At 45.1% G+C, this 23,279-nt stretch overlaps 1 protein-coding gene across 1 annotated transcript in view; it reads right to left on the bottom strand.

Annotated features, from left to right (window-relative positions):
• Positions 1–22,968, bottom strand: part of ARFRP1 (ARF related protein 1) — a 29,484-nt gene extending 6,516 nt beyond the window's left edge. The window contains 6 exon segments of the mRNA XM_070744424.1: positions 10,764–10,834; positions 13,011–13,092; positions 16,096–16,178; positions 19,906–19,993; positions 22,877–22,935; positions 22,938–22,968. Of these exon segments, the coding sequence (XP_070600525.1) occupies positions 10,764–10,834; positions 13,011–13,092; positions 16,096–16,178; positions 19,906–19,993; positions 22,877–22,935; positions 22,938–22,968 (414 nt within the window).
• Positions 22,969–23,279: the final 311 nt, after the last annotated feature.

Raw genomic sequence — 23,279 nt, forward strand, 5'->3', positions numbered from 1 at the left:
AGAAGCCTCTGTGGGACCTCTCTAGGAATTTCCTGGGAGGAAACAGGGCTGGAGAAGGTGGGGAGAAGCCTCTGTGGGGCCTCCCTAGGAATCTCCTCAGAGGAAACAGAGCCGGAGAAGGTGGGGAGAAGCCTCTGTGGGGCCTCCCTAGGAATCTCCTGGGAGGAAACAGGGCCGGAGAAGGCAGGGAGAAGCCTCTGTGGGATCTCTCTAGGAATTTCCTGGGAGGAAACAGGGCTGGAGAAGGTGGGGAGAAGCCTCTTTGGGGCCTCTCTAGGAATCTCCTGGGAGGAAACAGGGCCGGAGAAGATGGGGAGAAGACTCTTTGGGGCCTGTCTAGGAATTTCCTGGGAGGAAACTGGGCCTCCACCCTTCCTGTGGTTTCCCCAATCACACGCATTATTTGCTTTTACACTGATTCCTATGGGAAAAATTACTTTTCCTTACACACTTTTCTACTTAAGAACCTGGTCACGGAACGAATTAAGTTCGCAAGTAGAGGGACCACTGTATTGCCACTGTATTTTTAATCCACTAAGGATCTTAATCTACTCTTTGGTTTTCCTGTTATTTAAGCATTCAAATATCAGGGAAATGGGCAGGATTAAGTAATGAGTAGCCATGGAAATAACAAACACCACATGAGGAGAATGGATTTAACTCCTTGTCTAACAATGTCGCCATTAGAAAGAACTGACTCACAACTAATTACGTTTACACAACAGTAACGTGAGCCAAGCTGAACTTGAAAGCCATCGACATTTCCTAAGGTAGATTGAGGCAATAGTACGCTAATTCTTTAGTAACCGAGCTTCTCATTTCAACACATTCATTGCCGAATTAGGCCACAAATGTTTAAAGAGTAATAATAATAACAAGGACCGAAAAGCAGGTCGGAAGGGAGGGAGGAGGGAGAGAGGAAAGAAAGAAGCAAGGAAGGAAGGAAAGAAAGGAGAGAGGAGGGAGGCAGGGATATTTAAATGTTTCAATCATGTCCCCCCTTTCCCTTCTGTCCTCCAGACTCTACAGATTGAGTTCATGAAGTCTTTCCTGATACGTTTTATGCTTAAGACCTTCCACCATTCTTGTAGCCCGTCTTTGGACCCGTTCAATTTTGTCAATATCTTTTTGTAGGTGAGGTCTCCAGAACTGAACACAGTATTATTCCAAATGTGGTCTCACCAGCGCTCTATATAAGAGGATCACAATCTCCCTCTTCCTGCTTGTTATACCTCTAGCTATGCAGCCAAGCATCCTACTTGCTTTTCCTACTGCCCGATCACACTTAAATATGTTAAAGGGTTAAATAAGGTTCAGGAGGGGTTTTTAATAGGAAAGTGAACACAAGAACAAGGGGACACAATCTGAGGTTAGTTGGGGGAAAGATCAGAAGCAACATGAGAAAATATTATTTTACTGAAAGAGTAGTAGATGCTTGGAACAAACTTCCAGCAGACGTGGTTGGTAAATCCACAGTAACTGAATTTAAACATGCCTGGGATAAACATATCCATTGTAAGATAAAATACAGGAAATAGTATAAGGGCAGAGGTCTTTTTCTGCCGTCAGTCTTCTATGTTTCTATGTTTCTATAAGTAAAAGGTGAGCGACGCAGCTTGTGCGTTGTGCAAGCCGAGAGACATGATGCCTCATCTTGAGTCAGGAGGCCCTAGCTACACAAACGTCCTGAGTTTATTAAGAGTGATGAGTTTTATGTTTGGAAACGGCAAATGCCATGTTTTGGGGCACACACAAAGAATGCACTCTTTGGACCTGGCATGATGCAAGGAGGAGATGGGGACATGCAATGGTAATTGTTCGTTTTCAACAGAGGTCTGGCGCCCCCTGGCAGACAGAACGTACTACTGCAGCTGTTCAATGTAGAACCAAGGTGCGTAAACATTGAAAACAGCGACATCTGACAGGATTTTGAACACCGGTCAAGTTCAAACTCTGGGAAAGAGAGGGCCTCGGGTTCGAAAGAGGGGTCAAAGAGGTTAAAACTGAACAGGCATCTCTCTACACAGAAGGGTGACGACAAGTCCTTTTCGGCAAATGAGAGAGTCATCCAGGTCATTGTGTTTTTAATTTAATTTTTTAGTGTTGGATTTGTATTATACTGTATTATTGTTGCTGTTGTGAGCTGCTCCGGGTCCTGAGAGAGGGGCGGCATACAAATGTAAATAATAATAATAATAATAATAATTATTATTATTATTATTATTATTATTATTATTATCATCATCATCATCATTATCACCTACAAAAAAAAAGATATCTCACCTACAAAAAGAGATTGACAAAATTGAAGGGGTCCAAAGATGGGCTACAAGAATGGTGGAAGGTCTTAAGCATAAAACGTATCAGGAAAGACTTCATGAACTCAATCTGTAGAGTCTGGAGGACAGAAGGAAAAGGGGGGACATGATCGAAACATTTAAATATGTTAAAGGGTTAAAGAAGGTCCAGGAAGGAAGTGTTTTTAATAGGAAAGTGAACACAAGAACAAGGGGACACAATCTGAACTTAGTTGGGGAAAAGATCAAAAGCAACATGAGAAAATATTATTTTACTGAAAGAGTAGTAGATCCTTGGAACAAACTTCCAGCAGACGTGGTTGGTAAATCCACAGTAGCTGAATTTAAACATGCCTGGGATAAACATATATCCATTGTAAGATAAAATACAGAAAATAGTATAAGGGCAGACTAGATGGACCATGAGGTCTTTTTCTGCTGTCAGACTTCTATGTTTCTTCTTCTACTACTACTACTACTACTACTATTAATTATTATTATTATTATTATTATTATTATTATTATTATTATTATTATTATTATTATTATTATTGCAGTTCCAAAATGTGCTCTTCCCTCCCCCCAAGAGGCGGTTGGACTAACCAAGGTATTGTAAAGGGGTACTGACTCATCACACAATCAATTCCGTCGACCGTTAACATACTTATTTATTTTTTAATTTTTTAATTTTATTTATTTATTATCAAGGTTGACTCAGCCTCCAATCCTTCTGAGGTGGGTAAAATGAGGACCCGGATTGTGGGGGCAATAGCCTACCTCTGTTAAAAAACTGCTATTGCTAAAATGTTGTAAGCCGCCCTGAGTCTAAGGAGAAGGGTGGCATAAAAATCGAATAAATAAATAAATAAATAAATTGTATTTATATGCCACTCACCCCAAAACAGACTCAGAGCGGCTAATAGCAGGCTAAGCAAATTTGCAGATGACACCAAGCTGGCGGGAGTGGCCAACACCCTAGAGCAGGGTTAGGCAAAGTTGGCTCTTCTATGACACATGAACTTCAATTCCCAGAATTCCTGAGCTGGCATGATTGGCTCAGGAATTCTGGGAGTTGAAGTCGACAAGTCAGAGAAGAGCCAGCTTTGCCTACCCATGCCCCAGAGGATAGGCTCAGGATACAGAGGCATTTAGACAGACTAGTGCAATGGGCCCAAACAAACAAAATGAAGTTCAATGCAGAGAAAAGTAGGATCCTACACCTAGGTAAGAAAAACCCAAAACACACATACAAACTGGGCGAAAGCAATCTCAACAGCAATGAATGGGAGAGAGATCTTAGTGTTGGCTTAGTGGACAACAAACTAAACATGAGCCAACATTGTGCAGTGGCAGCTAAAAAAGCCAACACCATCTTAAGCTGCATAAACAGAGGAATACACTCCAAGACAAGGGAGGTGCTAATACCAGTCTATAATGCCCTTATTAGACCACACCTAAAGTACTGCATTCAGTTTTGGTCACCACACTACAAAAGAGACATTGATGCTCTAGAAAAAATGCAGAAGAGGGCAACCAGAATGATAAAAGGATTGAAACTAAAACATACGAGGAAAGGTTGCAGGAACTGGGCATGGATAGTCCAGCCAAGAGGAGGTCCAGGGGGGGACATGACGTCAAAGCTTCACCCATGGAATTCCCTATTGGGATTCCCCACCTCCGTTACAGCCTCTAAATCGGCCGAAAACGCTGCTGCCGATTGCAAAAACGGTGCTCCGCCGGGCGCCGCCACCCAGCTGTAACCTTCTAAAACTGCCGGGCGCTTCTCAGCGGCCTCCGGAACACAAGCCCGAACCCGAACTTTTGCCGAACGTCCGGGTTCGGCATTTGGGAGAACGCCAAGAAGCCCCCCGGATTGACCCTTTGCATCCTGGACATAAACTGTTTCAACTCCCACCCTCAAAACGTCGCTACAGAGCACTGCACATGAAGACAACTAGACACAAGGACAGTTTTTTCCCGAACGCCATCACTTTGCTAAACAAATAATTCCCTCAACATTGTCAAATACTAGTCTGCACTACTATTACTACTAGTTTTTTCTCATCATTTCCTTCAACTTATGACTGTATGACTGTAACTTGTGGTCTGTATCCTTAAGATTTGTATTAATATTGTTTCCTCATTGCTTATCTGACCCCATGAGAATCATTAAGTGTTGCATCTCATGATTCTTGACAAATGCATCTTTTTCTTTTATGTACACTGAGAGCATCTGCATCAAAGACAAATTCCTTGTGCGTGCAATCACACGCATCAGAGAGGGGTGGCATAGAAATCCAATAAATAAATAAATATTATTCATTCATTCATTCAATTTTTGGCCGCCCTTCTCCGGAGAACTTGTACTCATTTGAACCACTCAGACTCCTGGTTTCTTGCAGCTGGCAAGGGGGGGCTGCCCAAATCCTCTGTGGGTTTGGAGACGGATGTGTCAGGCCGAAGTCATCATTTCGAGTGGGAGACTTTGGCCTGCCCCAAGCAGAATATACTGTGGGAATTGAGGAGGGGTAGTTGGAGGGGGGAGAAAAATAGTAGTCACAACAAATTATTTCCAGAGATTGCATGTTCAGCACCAGCCGGAAGTACAGGGGAGGATCGTGGACAGTTCAGAGAACCGGAGTGGTCCACGAGATGGACTTGTGGGTGTGGGAACGAGGGATGGACTTTAACCTGGGTGGAGAACTGTAGGGAAAGTTAGGATGGGGTTGACTGCAGTTCGTAACCAGCGGTGAGTCTTCCAATAAATAAATAAATAAAATAAATGACTGCAATAAATCGGCACTTGGAAGAAGGCCGACGCCTGGATAATTTATTTCTTGGAAGTTAATTGGGACGCTGACGGGATGTTTTCCAGCCAGCCTCCTTGACTCTCTCCAGGGTCTCTCTTTTGCCCTGCCTGGAGATAACTTGCAATGATTGAAGTAACATGAGAAAATATTATTTTACTGAAAGAGTAGTAGATGCTTGGAACAAACTTCCAGCAGACGTGGTTGGTGAATCCACAGGAACTGAATTTAAAATTGCCTGGGATAAACATAGATCCATTCTAAGATAAAACACAGTGATACCTCATCTTGCAAACCCGTCATACGAACTTTTCGAGATACGAACCCGGGGTTTAAGATTTTTTTGCCTCTTCTTCTGAACTATTTTCACCGTACGAACCCGCCGCCACCGCTGAGATGCCCTGCCTCTGGACTTCCGTTGCCAGGCGAAGGCTCCCCTCATTGGGAAACCCCCACCTCCGGACCTTCCGTTGCCAGCGAAGCGCCCATTTTTGCACTGCTGGGATTCTCCTGAGGCTCCCCTCCATGGGAATCACCACCTCCGGACTTCCATGTTTTTGCGATGCTGCAGGTGAATCCCAGCAGGGGAATCCCAGCATCGCAAAAACGGGTGCTTCACTGGCAATGGAATTCCGGAGGTGGAGTTTCAAGGACTTCGGTGTTTTTGCGATGCTGCGATTTCACTGAGGCTTCCCTCGCTGGGAAACCCCACCTCTGGACTTCCGTTGCCAGCGAAGCACCCGTTTTACTGAAAGAGTCTTCGGAGAGGGGCGGCATACAAATTTAATAAATTATTATTATTATTATTATTATTATTATTATTATTATTATTATTATTATTATTTTGCGATGCTGGGATTTCCCTTTGGCTGGCAAAAGGGGTGAATTTTGGGCCTGGGCGCATTAATCGCTTTTCCATTGATTCCTATGGGAAACATTGTTTCGTCTTACGAACTTTTCACCTTACGAACCTCATCCCGGAACCGATTAAGTTCGTAAGACAAGGTATCACTGTACAGGAAATAGTATAAGGGCAGACTATATGGACCATGAGGTTTTTTTTCTGCGGTCAATCTTCTATGTTTCTATGATTGCAACTGGAAGTGCCGGGATTGTGGTCGTTGAGTGAAGCATCTCACTGAGTGACCGCTTCCCTCAACAACCTTAGACTCCGGTCTCAATTGTGGTTGTAAGTCAAAAATTTACCTGTATACCTGATAGTCTTCAAAAAAACCCCAACCCTGTTTTTTGTTGTTGTTGCGTCTTCCCGTCAGTAGTTCCCAACCTGGGGGTCGGGACCCTTTTGGGGATCTAACGACCGTTTCACAGGGGTCGCCTAAGACGAGGGGAAAAGACAAATTTCCCATGGTGTTAGGAACTAAAGCTTCCATTCTGACGCACAATCTGACCAATCAGGAGTTGACAGTGGGGGTTGGCCCTGACATTCCTGCCAATCAGCTTGAAGCTCTGTTGGGAGAATTGGTGCTTGACTTATGGTTGGGAGTCACCACAGTATGAGGAACTGGGATTACAGTAATAGAAAGGTTGAGAACCACTGCGATTGAAATTTGTTTGACGTGTATCCACAGAAACATTGGGACATAGTGCAGAATCCATGAAAGAAACACATTTTTTAATGTACTACTGTAAAACAGGGAAATTGTCTACGTTGATTTCCACATTAAACCAACCACAGACTGTGTATCATCATTTTAAGGAAACAATCAGAGAAATGAGGTTACTTTAGTTTGTTCAGTGGAAAACTATTTGGCTTCTGCTTCAACTTATTCATTTGTGTAGTAATTGCTTGTGGTTGTTTTTGTTTTTTAAAAAAACTTATCCAGTCGTTTTATAAAGTGATGGGTGCAGGGGGCGAACTTGAAAGATTTTATTTATTTTTATTTTTATTATTTTATTATTTATTATTTATTTTTATTATTATTATTTTATTTATTTATTTTATTTATTTATTTATTCATTTTGTCACAATAATACACAATGAAGGTTATAGAGCAGAGGTCCCCAACCTTTTTTGCACCAGGGACCGGCTTTAAGCTAGACCAGTTTTCCATGGCCCGGTGGGGGGGGGGGGGGGGGCTTTGGTCATATGGGGGTGGGGTTATGGAGGGGTGGAGCCAGGGCCGCCATCAGGAATTTTGGGGCCCCATACAGCCTAAGTGTCTGGGGGCCCCCTCCCCGCCATTTTAAAACTACTTTATTTTGCGACATACCAATTATGTATGAAATTTACCTTCTTTGGGGAGGGGTGAAAGGGGAGAGTAAGAGAAGAAGGAGTGAAAGAAGGGAATGAGGGAGGAAAGAAGGGAGGAAGGAAAAGGAAAGCAAGAAATGGAGGGAGGAAAGGAAGGAAAGAAAGAAGGAAAGAAAGAAAGAAAGAAAGAAAGAAAGAAAGAAAGAAAGAAAGAAAGAAAGAAAGGGGGAAGGGACAGGAACAGAGGAAGGAAGCAAGGAAACTTATGAAAGGGGAGAGTAAGAGAGGAAAGACTGAAGGAAGGGAGGGAGGGAAGAAGGTAGGAAGGAGAAAGAAAAGAAGAAATAGAGGAAGGGAAGGTAAAAGAGAGAAAGAAAAAGAGCAAGAAAGAAAGAAAGAAAGAAAGAAAGAGAATGAAAGAGAAATAAAAATAGAGAGGGGGAATGAAAGAAATGGAAGTAGGGAAGGAAGGAGAGAAAGCAAGAGAAAGAAAGAAAGAAAGCAAGAGAGAGAAAAAAGAATGAAAGAGCAAGAGAGCAAGAGAGCAAAAGAAAGAGAGAAAGAAAGAAAGAAAGAAAGAAAGGCAACTTCAAAGAAAGGCTCACTGAGCATCTCTCACTCTTTCTATCCCTCTTTCTTTCTCTCTCTTCCTTTCTATCTCTCCTCTTCCTTTATCTCCTCTCTCTCTCCCTCTCTCTTTCTCTCCCCCCTCTCTCCCCCCTCTTTCCCTCTCTCCCTCTCTTGCTATCTGTCCCCCCTCTCCCTCTCTCTTTCTCTCTCTCCCTCTCTTGCTATCTCTTTCTCTCCCCCCTCTCTCTCTCTCTTTCTCTCTCTCCCTCTCTTGCTATCTCTTTCTCTCTCTTTCTCCCCCCTCTCTCCCTCTCTCCTTCTCCCTCTCCCTCTCTTTCTCTCTCTCTCCCCCCTCTCTCTTTCTCTCTCTCCCTCTCTTGCTATCTCTTTCTCTCTTTCTCCCCCCTCTCTCCCTCTTTCTTTCTCCCTCTCCCTCTCTTTCTCTCTCTCTCCCCCCTCTCTCCCTCTCTCTTTCTCTCTCTCCCTCTTTTGCTATCTCTTTCTCTCTCTTTCTCCCCCTCTCTCTTTCTCCCTCTCCCTCCACTCACCCATCCCGGGGGTCTTTTTCGGACTTGCCAATCCAAGTCACGCAGCCTTGCGGAGCTCCTGGTGGTCTCTCATCCCCGAATCAGCCAGGTAAACACGGCCCCCTCTTCCCTGGCCCGAAACCAGCGAAGGTTGGGGGAATTTCGGCGCAACCCCGGCCACTTTCGGGGTTAAATTCCTCTCCCCGCCCTCTCCGCACCTCCGAAGGGAGCAGGGCAGCGTTGCTGGGCTGGCCAATTCTGGGCAGGGGGCGAATTCCTCCCGGGGGGTTGGAGGTGTGGATGTGTGCGTGCGCCCAGAAGGCGTCCGAACTTTGCCCGGCGGAGCTCTGCAAACACGAGGCAGGGAGGGAGGGAGGCCGTTGCCCGGCCAGCGGGCACCAAACAGGGCAGGGCTCCATGGGAGGGGAGGGGGCGCCCCGCGTGGGACCCCCCCCGGCGGGCTCCGTCCGGTCGGGGAAAAAGGAGGGCAGGGGTCTCTCGGCTGGGGCGGCGCTGGGGGCGCTCTGCACACGCTCAGGGGGCCCGAAGCTGCGTGTGAAAGGGAAGGGGAGGGGGCACCTCGCGGCTGGGGGCTGCCTGGCTTTGTGATTTTGGCTGGGGGGGGGAGTTAGGAAGGTCCTACTTCTCCCCCCCCCCCAGCCAAAAATTCAAAGCCTATCTGCTGGATACGGGCGATGAGTGGGACAGAGCGGCGCGGAAGCCTCTTGCAGCAGCTGCCACAGCCACCGGCTTCGGCGCCGCTCATCCCGCTCATCGCCCGTATCCAGCAGATAGGCTTTGAGTTTTTGGCTGGGGGGGGAGAAGTAGGACCTTCCTAAGTCCCCCCCCAGCCAAAAACTCAAAGCCTATCTGCTGGATAGGGGCGATGAGTGGGACAGAGCGGCGCGGAAGCCTCTTGCAGCAGCTGCCACAGCCACCGGCTTCGGCGCCGCTCCTCCCACTCATCGCCCGTATCCAGCAGATAGGCTTTGAGTTTTTGGCTGGGGGGGGGGAGAAGTAGGACCTTCCTAAGTCCCCCCCCAGCCAAAAACTCAAAGCCAGGCAGCCCCCAGCCGCCAAAGGAGCCTCCTGATTCTCCCCGCCCTGCCCGACGCCCCACCCTGTCCTGCATAATGTCCTCTGCCGGGAGGGCAGCGGCGCCGCGGACCGGCTGGAAAACCCCAACGGCCCGGTCCCGGTCCGCGGACCGGCGGTTGGGGACCTCTGTTATAGAGGATATAGTAGAGAAGAAATACGAGAAATACAACGTCAAAACTCCGCCCCTGGAATTCCCTATTGGGATTTCCCACCTCCGTCTGAGACTCCCGACCGGCTGACAGTTCCACGGCTCTTCTGCAAAGGTGACAGCTGGGCGGCGGTGCTTCTTGGCGGCCTCCCAAACCCGAACTTTTGCCAAACTTCCAGGTTCAGCGTTCGGGAGAACGCTGAGAAGCCCCCCGGCTGTTTTGGGAGGTAACAGACGGGCGGCGGCGCTTCTCGGCGACCTCCCGAACCCAAACTTTTGCCAAACTTCCAGGTTCGGGTTCGGGAGAACGCCGAGAAGCGCCGGGCTGTTTCAAAAGGTGACAGCTGAGCGGCGGCGGCCAGCGGAGTGCCGTTTTTGCTATATATTTTTTTTGCTTGCACGCATTAATCGGTTTTACAATGTTTCCTAAGGGAAACATTGTTTCGTCTTACGAACTTTTCGCCTTACGAACCTTCTCCCCGAACTAAGTTCATAAGATGAGGTATCACTGTACAAGTATCTTTTAGAACAGTGATTTTCAACCTTTTTTGAGCCGCGGCACATTTTTTACATTTAAAAAACTCTGGGGCACATTGAGTGGGGTGAGGGGGGGCTGCTAAAAAAAATTTGGACAAAAAATTATCTCACTTCCTCCCTTTCGCTCTATTTCTCTCTCCCTCTTTCTCTCCCTTCCTTTCTCTCTCTCCATCCCTCTTTCTTTCTCTTCCTTCCTCTCTTTTTTGCTCTCTTTCTCCCTCCCTCCCTCCCTCTATGTCTTTTTCTCTCTCTCCTTCCCTCCCTCTCTTTCTCTCTCTTGCTTTTTTTCTCTCTTTCTTTCTCTCTTTCTTTCTCTCTCTCTTGTTCTTTCTCTCTCTCTTGTTCTCTTTCTCTCTCTCTCCCTCTTTCTCTCTCTTGCTTTCTTTCTCTCTCTCTCTTGCTTTCTTTCTCTTTCTTTCTCTCTCTCTTGCTTTCTTTCTCTCTCTGAGCTTCGCGGCACACCTGACCATGTCTCACGGCACACTAGTGTGCCGCGGCACACTGGTTGAAAAACACTGTTTTAGAAAACAATATTTTAAAAAAATAAATTAAAAAAAAACATCCCACCTCTATATCTTGTTTGTTAGCGAGAACCAATAAAGGGACTCCTTCCAGAACTTCATTGGTTATCATCTTTTCTGTAGAGAAGCAAAAGAAGAGAAAGAGACATCAAAAATTCAGGCTAGGTTTGTTCGAATTACCGTATTTTTTGGCGTATAAGATGCATCCTCTTCCTCCCTAAAAGAGGCTGATAATTTGGGTGCGTTGTATACTTTTTTTTTGCAGCCCTAACTAGCTGATAGCAATCTTCCCAGCTCTTATCTTGCGGGCTCTTTCACTGTTTCTCTCTCCAAAGAATGTTTTCCAAGCTCTATGTCTTTGCAGGATATTTTTCATTGCTCTAACTTGCTCCGAATAAGTTTCTTTCCATCCTTTACCAGATGCTAACGATGTTCCCAGCTCTCACCGGCTTGCAAGCTCTTTCATTGTTACTCTCTCAGAATAAAGTCTTTTTAAAGCCCTAACCAGGGGATAAAATAATGTGCTGGCTAAGGACGCTAGCCAGATGAATACCTGGTAAGCAGATTCTTTTCCCTATTTTCCTCCCCAAAAGCTAAGGTGTGTCTTATTATTATTTTATTATTTATTAGATTTGTATGCCGCCCCTCTCCGTAGACTCGAAAAATACTCTGAAAAGTATGGTATGTTCTGAAAACAAGGTTTAAGGGTGGCCTGCGTATTTATTGATTCAATTTTGATCCCACCTTCATCACTATATAAGCTGAGTTAAGGCAGAGGACAGAAATAATACTTCTTCCGCTGCCTACTTTCCTTAGAACAAGAATTGCCCAGGTTCACCTGGTGCACCAGTTGCGGCCCTATTTGGACCGGGGGTCACTGCTCACAGTCACTCATGCCCTCATCACCTCGAGGTTCGATTACTGCAACGCTCTCTACATGGGGCTACCTTTGAAAAGTGATCGGAAACTCCAGATCGTGCAGAACGTGGCCGCGAGAGCCATCATGGGGCTTCTCAGATTCGCCCATGTGTCTACAACACTCCGTGGCCTGCATTGGCTGCCAATCAGTTTCCGGTCCCAATTCAAAGTGTTGGTTATGACATTTAAAGCCCTACATGGCATTGGACCAGAATACCTCCGGAACCGCCTGCTACCGCACGAATCCCAGCGACCGATAAGGTCCCACAGAGTTGGCCTTCTCCGGGTCCCGTCGACTAAACAATGTTGTTTGGCGGGACCCAGGGGAAGAGCCTTCTATGTGGCGGCCCTGGCCCTCTGGAATCAACTCCCCCTGGAGATTAGAACTGCCCCCACCTTCCTTGTCTTTCATAAACTACTCAAGACCCACCTATACCGCCAGGCATGGGGGAGTTGAGACACCTTTCCCCCAGGCTCTTTATATTTTATGTTTGGTATGTATGTGCTGTTTGGTTTTTAAATATGATAGGATTTTATATGCTTCTTTTTTAATATTAGATTTGTTTCACTATAATATTGTTTTTTATTATTGTTGTGAGCCGCCTCAAGTCTTTGGAGAGGGGCGGCATACAAATCTAATAAATTATTATTTTCTTAAAAAAACATAATATTTATTGAATATTTACAAAGACATAAAACAATACACTGACATAACAGATTATTCAAGGAGTGTGAGTACAATCGTCATTTTGGTTACATCAAACATACACCCATCCTCCCCCCTCCCTCCCCCGGCTGCCAATTTGCAGCTCTGCTTTAAATTTAATTTCCCGGTGTAGTGTAACAGCGAAGTTCTCTATCTATACATTTATACAATTGTTTATCTGTTTTTCTTATCTGAGCATTGCATTTTATATTATTATTGTCAAAATTATAATTAAGTTTAATCTGTAAAAAGGAATCAACGAATGAATAAAATATTACTTTTTCTCTGTTTGTGATATTTTTGTGCATCCAAATTTGTTTATTTTTTGTTCACTTCGAGTTTTCTTTCTCTCTCTCCCTAACGTTAATCCAGTTGTAAAAATCCTTTGAGATGGGCCAGCCAGCCGTTTGCAGGGCTAAACCAGGACTAGAACTCGGGTTCTCCTGGGCATTAGCCCAAAGTCTCCCAGCCGGCTTTCATAGCTAAGGCAGGACTAGGACCTACCGTCTCTTTGTTTTTAGGCCAACTTCTTAACCACTACCCCAAACTGGCTGTTGGCAATTTGTGCAATTGAATTTCCTCACTGCAGGGGGAGAAGCAGTAACTCCTTGGAGATATGTCAAACCTCAAATGTCTGGCTCGCTCTCTCACACACACACACGTACTTACCAAAAGCTCGCTTGGATTCCGACAGCCTTTCCTCATCGGTGGAATCGATGATGTAAATGACCCCGTGGGATTCTGCATAATACTGAGGCCACGTAAAAAGCAAAAAAAAGAACCTGCAGTCAATTAAGGGAGCCTTTAAAGCTTTTCATGCTTTCCGTTGCAACTCTTTGCAACTTCTATAAAATGCCTTTGGTGCTGCCTGGTAACGTTTCCAAGAACATGCTCTATTCTTCAGTGGAAAAGCTACATTAAAATGTGTCTTCTTGCAAATGTCATAAAACCCCCAAAGGGTCAAATTTTGACTGTTGAAAATTAAATGTAGGCCAAATTTCGGAAGTATGGTTCTTGCTTATTCTTTTAAATGTTATAGATGGTGTTAATATATATATATATTCCCTGGTACAGAGCTGAAGGGATTGGGTATGTAGCCTAGAGGTTAATTCTCAGCCTTACAAGGCGCAAAGGTTGCAGGTTCAAGTCCCAGTGAGAGTATGGCTAGCTGATGAGGCCAAAATAAGGCCGAAATAGATCTATCCTAGTCTCCCTTAATTTTCAAATTCAGCAAAAACATGTGACATATATATATACATACACACACATACACATACACACACATACACACACACACACACACACACAAACACTATAGAGTATAAAACACACCCTTTTAATCCCTAAAAGAGGCTGATAATTTGCATGCATTTTATACTCTGAAAGTAACCTTTTGTTTTTCAGCCCTAACCAGCTGCTAACGATCTTCCCAGCTATTACCTTGCAGGCTCTTTCATTGTTTCTCTCTGCAAAGAATGTTTTCCAAGCCCTAAGTATCTGCAGGGTTTTTTCATAACTCTAACTTGCTCTGAGTAAGTTTCTTTCCACCCCTAACCAGGTGTTAATGATGTTCCCAGCTTTTACTGCTTGCAAGCTCTTTCCTTGGTTCTCTATGCAAAGAATGTTTTCCAAACCCTGTCTTTGTAGGTGGTTTTTTTTCATTCTCTACTTGCTCGGAATGTTTCTTTCCAGCCCTAACCAGGTGCTAACAATGTTCCCAGCTCTTACCAGATTGCAAGCTCTTTCGTTGTTACTCTCTGCAAAGAATGTTTTCCAAGCCCTAAGTCTTTGCAGGGTTTTTTCCATTGCTGTACAGTGATCCCCCGCTCGTTGCGAGGGTTCCATTCCAGGACCCCCCGCAACGAGCGGGTTTTCGCGAAGTAGCGCTGCAGAAGTAAAAACACCATCTGCGCATGCGCGCCCTTTTTTCATGGCCGCGCATGTGCAGATGGTGTTTTTTACTTCCGCACCTGGGAAGACCCCCGCCCAACAGCTGAGGAGCCGCCTGCCCGCCCGCCTGCCCGCCGCTTGTCCGCCCGCCGCTCGTGCCGCTGCTGCTGGTGCGGCCGAGCTTCCCTCGGCCCCCTTTGGCCCCGCCGCTCGTGCTGCCGCTGCTGGTGCGGCCGCCGCTCGTGCCGCCGCTGCTGGTGCGGCCGCCGCTCATGCCGCCGCTGCTGGTGCGGCCGAGCTTCCCTCGGCCCCCTTTGGCCTCGTCGCTCGTGCCGCCGCTGCTGGTGCGGCCGCCGCTCGTGCCGCCACCGCTCGTGCCGTCGCTGCTGGTGCGGCCGAGCTTCCCTCTTGCCCCCTTTGGCCCCGTCGCTCGTGCCGCCGCTGCTGGTGCGGCCGCCGCTCGTCCAGCCGCCGCTCGTGCTTTCGGAGCTCCTCCGGCGTCACCCGGCTTCTGGTAGAAGCCTTCTCTCTTTTTTTTCTTGCGGCGAGCCCAAGCCGTTCCTCTCTCGACCGCAGCCGAGCTTCCCTTCGCCTCCTCCCCGCCTGCTTTTCCTCGCCAAGCGCACGAAAAAAAAGAGAGAAGGCTTCTGCCAGAAGCCGGGTGACGGCGGAGGAGCTCCGAAAGCCGGAGAAGAAGAGTCTCGCAGGCGGGGAGGAGGCGACGGGGCCAAAGGGGGCCGAGGGAAGCTCGGCTGCGGTCGAGAGAGGAACGGCTCGGGCTCGCCGCAAGAAAAAAAAGAGAGAAGGCGCGTCTCCTGAGGGGAAGCCAGCGCCGCCCGCCCTTCGCCCGCCCACGCCGTTGCTCGCGCCACTCAGCTGGGAAGCGGGGCTGGGGTTTCCCCCACTCAGCTGGGAAGCGGGGCTGGGGTTTCCCCGCCGCCCACGCAAAGGGGAAACCCCGGCAAGAGGGGAAGACCCAGGGAAGCCGCCCAGCAGCTGATCTGCCCGGCAAACTCCACCATCTACGCATGCGTGGCCATAGAAAGAAAAAGGGCGCGAATGCGCAGATGGTGTTGTTTACTTCCGGGTTGAAAAATCGCAAATTACCCTGTTCGCAATGGTCGGGGACGCAATAACCGGGGGATCACTGTACTTGCGCCAAATGTTTCTTTCCAGGTGCTAATGATGTTCCTAGTTCTTACCGGCTTGCAAGCTCTTTCATTGTTACTCTCTCCAAATAAAGTTTTTTTAAAGCTCTAACCAGGATATAAAATAATGTGCTGAAGCTGACCAGACTAAGGACGCTAGCCAGATGAATACCTGGCAAACAGATTCTTTTTCCTATTTTCCTCCCCAAAAACTAAGGTGTGTATTATACTCCGGTGCGTCTTATACTCCAAAAAATACTGTGTGTGTGTGTGTGTGTGTGTGTACATACACACATGTATATCATATCATTTCTTTCTTTCTTTCTTTCTTTCCTTCCTTCCTTCCTTCTTTCCTTCTTTCTTTCTTTCCTTCTTTCTTTCTTTCCTTGGAGAAAGCCATTTCACCCTCCGTGGGCTTAAGGGAAGTGTGAAAAATGGCCCCACGGGCAAACGGGAAATTTGGAAAAAGGGACTTCCATTGTGCTGTTTTTCACACTCTGGAGACTTCCTGAAGCCTCTGGAACAACAGCTAGCGGCTCAGCAACCAGATCACAGTTACTATCCTTTGTGGTGTCCAGCAGTCACATGAAAATGTTTTATGATGTTTATAACCCCAAAACTGGTATTTATGTCCAGTTTCAGCAAAATTGCACCCCTAAGGCATTGTTGATTTGTTGAAGGACCGCATAATTTGTAGTCCTATCTATCCACCCTACCTTGTCCCAAAGAGACTGAAGTTCATCCTGTCCTCCTAGGTCCCAAAACATCAGCCGAGCTTTCCCAATGTCTATGGTGCCAACTAGGAGACACAAGAAGATAAGAGTTCAGCATGAACATTCCCCCCCCCCCCCGCATTACGATTACAGTGTTCGCTCGATTTTTGCGGGGGATGCGTTCCGAGACCGCCCGCGAAAGTCAAATTTCCGCGAAGTAGAGATGCGGAAGTAAATACACCATTTTTGGCTATGAACAGTATCACAAGCCTTCCCTTAACACTTTAAACCCCTAAATTGCAATTTCTCATTCCCTCAGCAACCATTTAGATTATTACTCACCATGTTTATTTATTAAAGTTTATTAAAAAAAATATTTATTAAAGGCAGAAGAAAGTTTGGCGATGACATATGACGTCATCGGGCAGGAAAAACTGTGGTATAGGGAAAAAACCTGCAAAGTATTTTTAAATTAATATTTTTGAAAAACCCTGGTATAGACATTTCGCGAAGTTCGAACCCAAGAAAATCGAGGGAACACTGTAATTTAAATTCTTTGGGGTTGACTCAGTCTAAAATAGAGGCACATAATAGAAAGTCTAAAGAGCTTTGGCGATATGGGTCATCCTTGACTTACGATAGTTTATTTAGTGACTGTTCAAAGTTACAACAACACTGGACAAAAGTAACTTATGTTTTTCAAAGTTACAACTTCTGAAGCATCCCTATAGAAACATAGAAGACTGACAGCAGAAAAAGACCTCATGGTCCATCTAGTCTTCCCTTATACTATTTCCTGTATTTTATCTTATGGTGGATCTATGTTTATCCCAGGCATGTTTAAATTCAGTTACTGTGGATTTACCAACCACGTCTGCTGGAAGTTTGTTCCAAGGATCTACTACTCTTTCAGTAAAATAATATTTTCTCCCGTTGCTTCTGATCTTTCCCCAAACTAACCTCAGATTGTGGCCCCTTGTTCTTGTGTTCACTTTCCTATTAAAAACACTTCCCTCCTGAACCTTATTTAACCCTTTAACATATTTAAATGTTTCAATCATGTCCCCCCTTTTCCTTCTGTCCTCCAGACTATACAGATTGAGTTCATGAAGTCTTTCCTGATACGTTTTATGCTTAAGACCTTCCACCATTTTTGTAGCCCGTCTTTGGACCCGTTCAATTTTATCAATATCTTTTTGTAGGTGAGGTCTCCAGAACTGAACACAGTATTCCAAATGGGGTCTCACCATCGCTCGATACAGCGGGATCACAATCTCCCTTTTTGCTTGTTATACCTCTAGCTATGCAGCCAAGCATCCCACTTGCTTTTTCTATCACCCAACCACACTGTTCACCCATTTTGAGACTGTCAGAAATCACTAGCCCTAAATCCTTCTCTTCTGAAGTTTTTGCTAACACAGAACTGCCAATACAATTCCAAATGGGGTCTCACCAGCCCTTTATATAGTGGGATCACAATCTCCCTCTTCTGCTTGTTATACCTCTAGCTATGCAGCCAAGCATTCTACTTGCTTTCCCTACCACCTGACGGCACTGTGCAAATTTTTTTTTTCTGCATTACAATTAATTTAACTTCTTTGGGGTTGACTCAGTCTAAAATAGACGTACGTAGCAGAAAGTCTAAAGCGCTTTGAAGATACAGGTTGTCCTTGACTTACGGCAGTTCATTTAGTGACTATTCACAGTTACGACGACACTGTGGGGAAAAAAGTGATTTATGACTGTTTTTCAGATTTATGACTTTTGAAGCATCCCCGTGATCATGTGTTCAAAATTCATATGCTTGGCCAAGGGTTCATGCTTATGATGGCTGTGGCACCTCTATCATCGCATGATCAAAATTCAGATGCTTGGAAAAGAATGAAACTTTGATTTGGGTTTTTACTGATTAGACTGATAGAACCTTACAGAAATGGCTTGTTCATATTAATATGAAAAAGCAAAAAGCTGTGATTTGATGTCACCCACAATGTTGGGTAACGCCAGTGCTTCTCAATTATTTTCTGTTACGCCCTCCCAGGAAGAAGTAAACATTTCACGCCCCCCCCCCAACTCTCTGATGAGACAATTGTTTGCAATATTCAGCACATTTTCGCTGAAAAAACGCAAGTGGTTTATCTAGCACGATGGGGTATAATGTGTTTAAGTGACACTTAATTTATTTGGCTTCATGCTGTCCACTGCCAACATTTTTAGACACAGTAAACATAGCGGTCTTTCCTCGTCTCCCACCATAGTCACAGTGAAGCCAAGCGCTACATACACTTCATTATACAGTATAGAGCGCTGGTGAGACCACATTTGGAATAATACTGTGTCCAGTTCTGGAGACCTCACCTACAAAAAGATATTGACAAAATTGAACGGGTCCAAACACGGGCTACAAGAATGGTGGAAGGTCTTAAGCATAAAACGTATCAGGAAAGACTTAATGAACTCCATCTGTATAGTCTGGAGGACAGAAGGAAAAGGGGGGAGATGATCGAAACATTTAAATATGTTAAAGGGTTAAATAAGGTCCAAGAGGGAAGTGTTTTTAATAGGAAAGTGAACACAAGAACAAGGGGACACAATCTGAAGTTAGTTGGGGAAAGATCAAAAGCAACGTGAGAAAATATTATTTCACTGAAAGAGTAGTAGATCCTTGGAACAAACTTCCAGCAGACGTGGTTGGTAAATCCACAGTAACTGAATTTAAACATGCCCGGGATAAACATATATCCATTGAAAGATAAAATACAGGTTGGTAAATCCACAGTAACTGAATTAAAACATGCCTGGGATAAACATATATCCATTGTAAGATAAAATACAGGAAATAGTATAAGGGCAGACTAGATGGACCATGAGGTCTTTTTCTGCCGTCAGTCTTCTATGTTTCTATATTTCCTCATCTTAACTTTCGGGGGACTTACGTTTGTCTCATTATCGAAACATAGAAGATTGACGGCAGAAAAAGACCTCATGGTCCATCTAGTCTTCCCTTATACTATTTCCTGTATTTTATTTGAGGATGGATATATGTTTATCTCAGGACAGTTTAAATTCGGTTCTTGGGGATTTACCAACCACGTCTGCTGGAAGTTTGTTCCAAGCATCTACTACTCTTTCAGTCCAATAATATTTTCTCACGTTGCTTCTGATCTTTTCCCCAACTAACCTCAGATTGTGCCCCTTTGTTCTTATTTATTTATTTATTAGATTTGTATGCCACCCTTTTACATCTAGCTATGCAGCCAAGCATTCTACTCGCTTTTCCCTACCGCCTGACCACAATGTTCACCCATTTTGAGACTGTCAGAGATCACTACCCCATAAACCTTCTCTTTGCTAACACAGAACTGCCAATGCAATACTCAGATTGAGGATTCCTTTACCCCAAGTGCATTATTTTACATTTGGAAACATTGAACTGCAGTTTCCATTGCTTTGACCCCTTATCAAGTAAAGCTAAATCATTTGCCATATTACAGATGCCTCCATTATCTCTGTATCTCTCTCTCCTCCTTTCTTTTCATCCCTGTTAAATATTTTTTCATGGTGTCCCTTAAAGGTTTGTTACCTACACTTTGTATCTCCTGCTCTGTCTGTGTACTATTGTTCGGTGCAAAAATACTCTATTGCCAGAGGCAAAAAACCCCACTAGCCCCAGGATCACGTACCCCACCGACATCGCTCTGCGTGACCCCAGGCGGCCCACCCCACTATCTGAGAAACACTAGGTAACGCCAATCGAAGGTATATGTCAGCCACTCATACTCTCCCATTCTTCAGCTATCAAGGTCAACTTACTGTTCAAACCGACAGTGGTTGTAATTTTGGATAAACTCATCCCTTTGTAGTTCTTGTTGAATCTCGTTTTGGTCTGTTCAAGAAAAGTCTGGAGGAAGGAAAGAAAATATAAAAGGAAAGGTTGTGGCTGTCATATCATGTTAGGATAGGATTTAATATCTGGACTTCTAACATAACTGTCTTATACACTTTTATTCCATTAGCCAGGAACAGGACTGCACGTAGGTCACAAATTGAGTCTGCATTTCTGGTGAAATCTGCTTGGAAGTGACTGGCCATAAAGCGGTTCAAGGCAGCCCCCCTTGAATAACAAGAATGTGTCAGCAGGATGAGAACAGCTCACATTAGAGAAACATCTTTCAGCTGTGGCGAGGGGGGCGTTTGCCCAGGTTCGCCTGGTGCACCAGTTGCGGCCCTATTTGGACCGGGAGTCACTGCTCACAGTCACTCATGCCCTCATCACCTCGAGGCTCGACTACTGTAACGCTCTCTACATGGGGCTACCTTTGAAAAGTGTTTGGAAACTTCAGATCATGCAGAATGCAGCTGCAAGAGCTATCATGGGCTTTCCTAAATTTGCCCATGTCACACCAACACTCCGCAGTCTGCATTGGTTGCCGATCAGTTTCCGGTCACAATTCAAAGTGTTGGTTATGACCTATAAAGCCCTTCATGGCACTGGACCAGAATATCTCCGGGACCGCCTTCTGCCGCACGAATCCCAGCGACCAGTTAGGTCCCACAGAGTTGGCCTTCTCCGGGTCCCGTCAACGAAACAATGTCGGTTGGCGGGACCCAGGGGAAGAGCCTTCTCTGTGGCGGCCCCGACCCTTTGGAACCAACTCCCCCCAGGTATCAGAGTTGCCCCCACCCTCCTAGCCTTTCGTAAGCTCCTTAAAACCCACCTCTGTCGTCAGGCATGGGGGAATTGACATGTTCCTTCCCCCTAGGCTTATAAAATTTATGCATGGTACGCTAGTGTGTATGATTGGTTTTTAACTTGTGGTGTTTTTAAATTAATTTAAATATTGGATTTGTCTTACATTGTATTGCTATTGCTGTGAGCCGCCCCGAGTCTTTGGAGAGGGGCGGCATACAAATCTGATTAAACTTAAACTTAAACTGTGATAAAAGGATGCATGTTTACATTTCCTGGGGCACACCGGACGAAAGCAGCAATAAAAGACCTTGCTATGTGGTAAACAGGAGATAACCATATTCACAACAAAGGTCCCAGGAAATTGGCCATAAGAGACATTTGTTCAGTAGAAGCTACGGTAGTTACGTGCCATATGTAGATAGGAAGGACTCGGAAGTTTGTGTCATATCTTAGAGTTATGTTATTGGATGTTTGTATACCACTTGACATATACTTTGCATATTCCCCCCAAATAAAAGGAAGTGCACGGCCCAAAACTGTGTCATTTCACCCGGAGAGAAATGTGTCCAAGTTTTCTTTCTAGGATTCGAATTCGTGAGTGACCCCAAGCGTCTGGGTTGCCCTAAGTCCCTCTGAAGACCCTGTTCCCCTCAGGGACTTTGCGGCATCCGCAAAACGTAAAGGAAAATGTGAGTTGGTTATGTTCCACTACCTCAGGGGTTGCCAGAAAGAAGAGGGAGTCAAGCCTCTTCTCCAAAGCTCCTGAGGGTAGAACAAGAAGCAATGGGTGGAAACTAAACAAGGAGAGAAGCAACCTAGAGCTTAGGAGGAATTTCCTGACAGTTAGAACAATTAATCAGTGGAACAGCTTGCCTCCAGAAGTTGTAAATGCTCCAACACTGCAAGTTTTTAAGAAGATGTTGGATAATGAGCCGGGGTGGCGCAGCAGGCAGAGTGCTGTACTGCAGGCCACTGAAGCTGACTTGTAGATCTGAAGGTCAGCGGTTCAAATCTCATCACTGGCTCAAGGTTGACTCATCCTTCCATCCTTCCGAAGTGGGTAAAATGAGGACCCGGATTGTGGGGGCAATAGCCTAGCTCTGTTAAAAAAGTGCAATTGTTAATATGTTGTAAGCCGCCCTGAGTCTAAGGAGAAGGGCGGCATAAAAATTGAATAAATAAATAAATAATTATTTGTCTGAAGCGGTATAGGGTAAACTTCAGATCGTGCAGAATGCGGCCGCGAGAGCTATTGTGGGGTTACCTAGGTTCGCTCACGTCTCTCCAACACTCTCTCCAACATAATTCAAAGTGTTGGTAATGACCCATAAAGCCCTACATGGCATCGGACCAGAGACATCTCCCCCAGGCTTATATAGTTTTATGTATGGTATGCTTGTGTTGCATGGTTTTTAAATGTTGGGTTTTTAATATGTTTTCTTTTAAACATTAGATTTGTCACATTGTACATTGTTTTATTATTGTTGTGAGCAGCCCCAAGTCTGCGGAGAGGGGCAGAATACAAATCTAATAAATTATTATTATTATTATTATTATTATTATTATTATTATTTATTATTATGACGGTCATAAGTCAAGGCACCATGGACATAAATATGAATCTCGCTGAGGCAGTGGATGTGTGGGATCTCTAACAATGTTTTGAGCTCTAACCAGAGAGCGTTTTTAAGCAGCATCCTGAATAACAGGAAAGAGCTTTCTTTAATCTTCTCCATTGTCCTCACCACTCTCTGTATGGGCTTTCTACCTGCTGTCCTCATCACTTTCTATATGGACCTTCTCTCTGAGGCACTACTGTCACCAAACCAAACAGAAATCCACTCTCAATTGTGCCTCTATAAAAAGTGGCCAGGATAGAAGGAGAAAGATGTGCTTTCATCATCCGATGCAGGAAACGTAGACGCTGCTTTGCACACGTGAAGGCAATTTAAACATTTTTTAAAAAACTATTGTAAAATTTTCATTTGAGGAAGCCCTGAGTGGGACAGGCCTCTTTACCTGCAAATGACACCCCCTGATTAAATTAGAGATGGGTGAAATTTGTTTCTATCAACAAGCCTAGGTACACACCGTTTTTCCAGCATTGTCCAATCCTAGGATTAAGATGCAGTATTCATCTCGTCGGAACAGTACTTGTAAAGCCCAGAAAGCAGTGTGTACATTGTGCTCCTGTAAACAAAAACAACAAAATTTAGTTGGGCAAAAGATCCTTGTTTTCCCCCCGATAATGCTTCCTGGTCCAAACCAAGGCAGGAATTTCCCTCGTCAATGATAAGGGGCCGTGAGTGATGAACTTGTCTCCGGCCGATATTATGAATGATTGAATTGGATGAATCTGCATGACTGTATTGAACACTTTTAGTAATTTTGTATAATTCTTTTAAAGTAATTTAAATTTCTTTTATACAGTGATACCTTGTCTTACAAACTTAATTGGTTCCGGGACGAGGTTCTTAAGGTGAAAAGTTTGTAA

Source organism: Erythrolamprus reginae, chromosome 3 (assembly GCF_031021105.1).
Source record: "Erythrolamprus reginae isolate rEryReg1 chromosome 3, rEryReg1.hap1, whole genome shotgun sequence".
Lineage (NCBI taxonomy): Eukaryota > Metazoa > Chordata > Lepidosauria > Squamata > Dipsadidae > Erythrolamprus > Erythrolamprus reginae.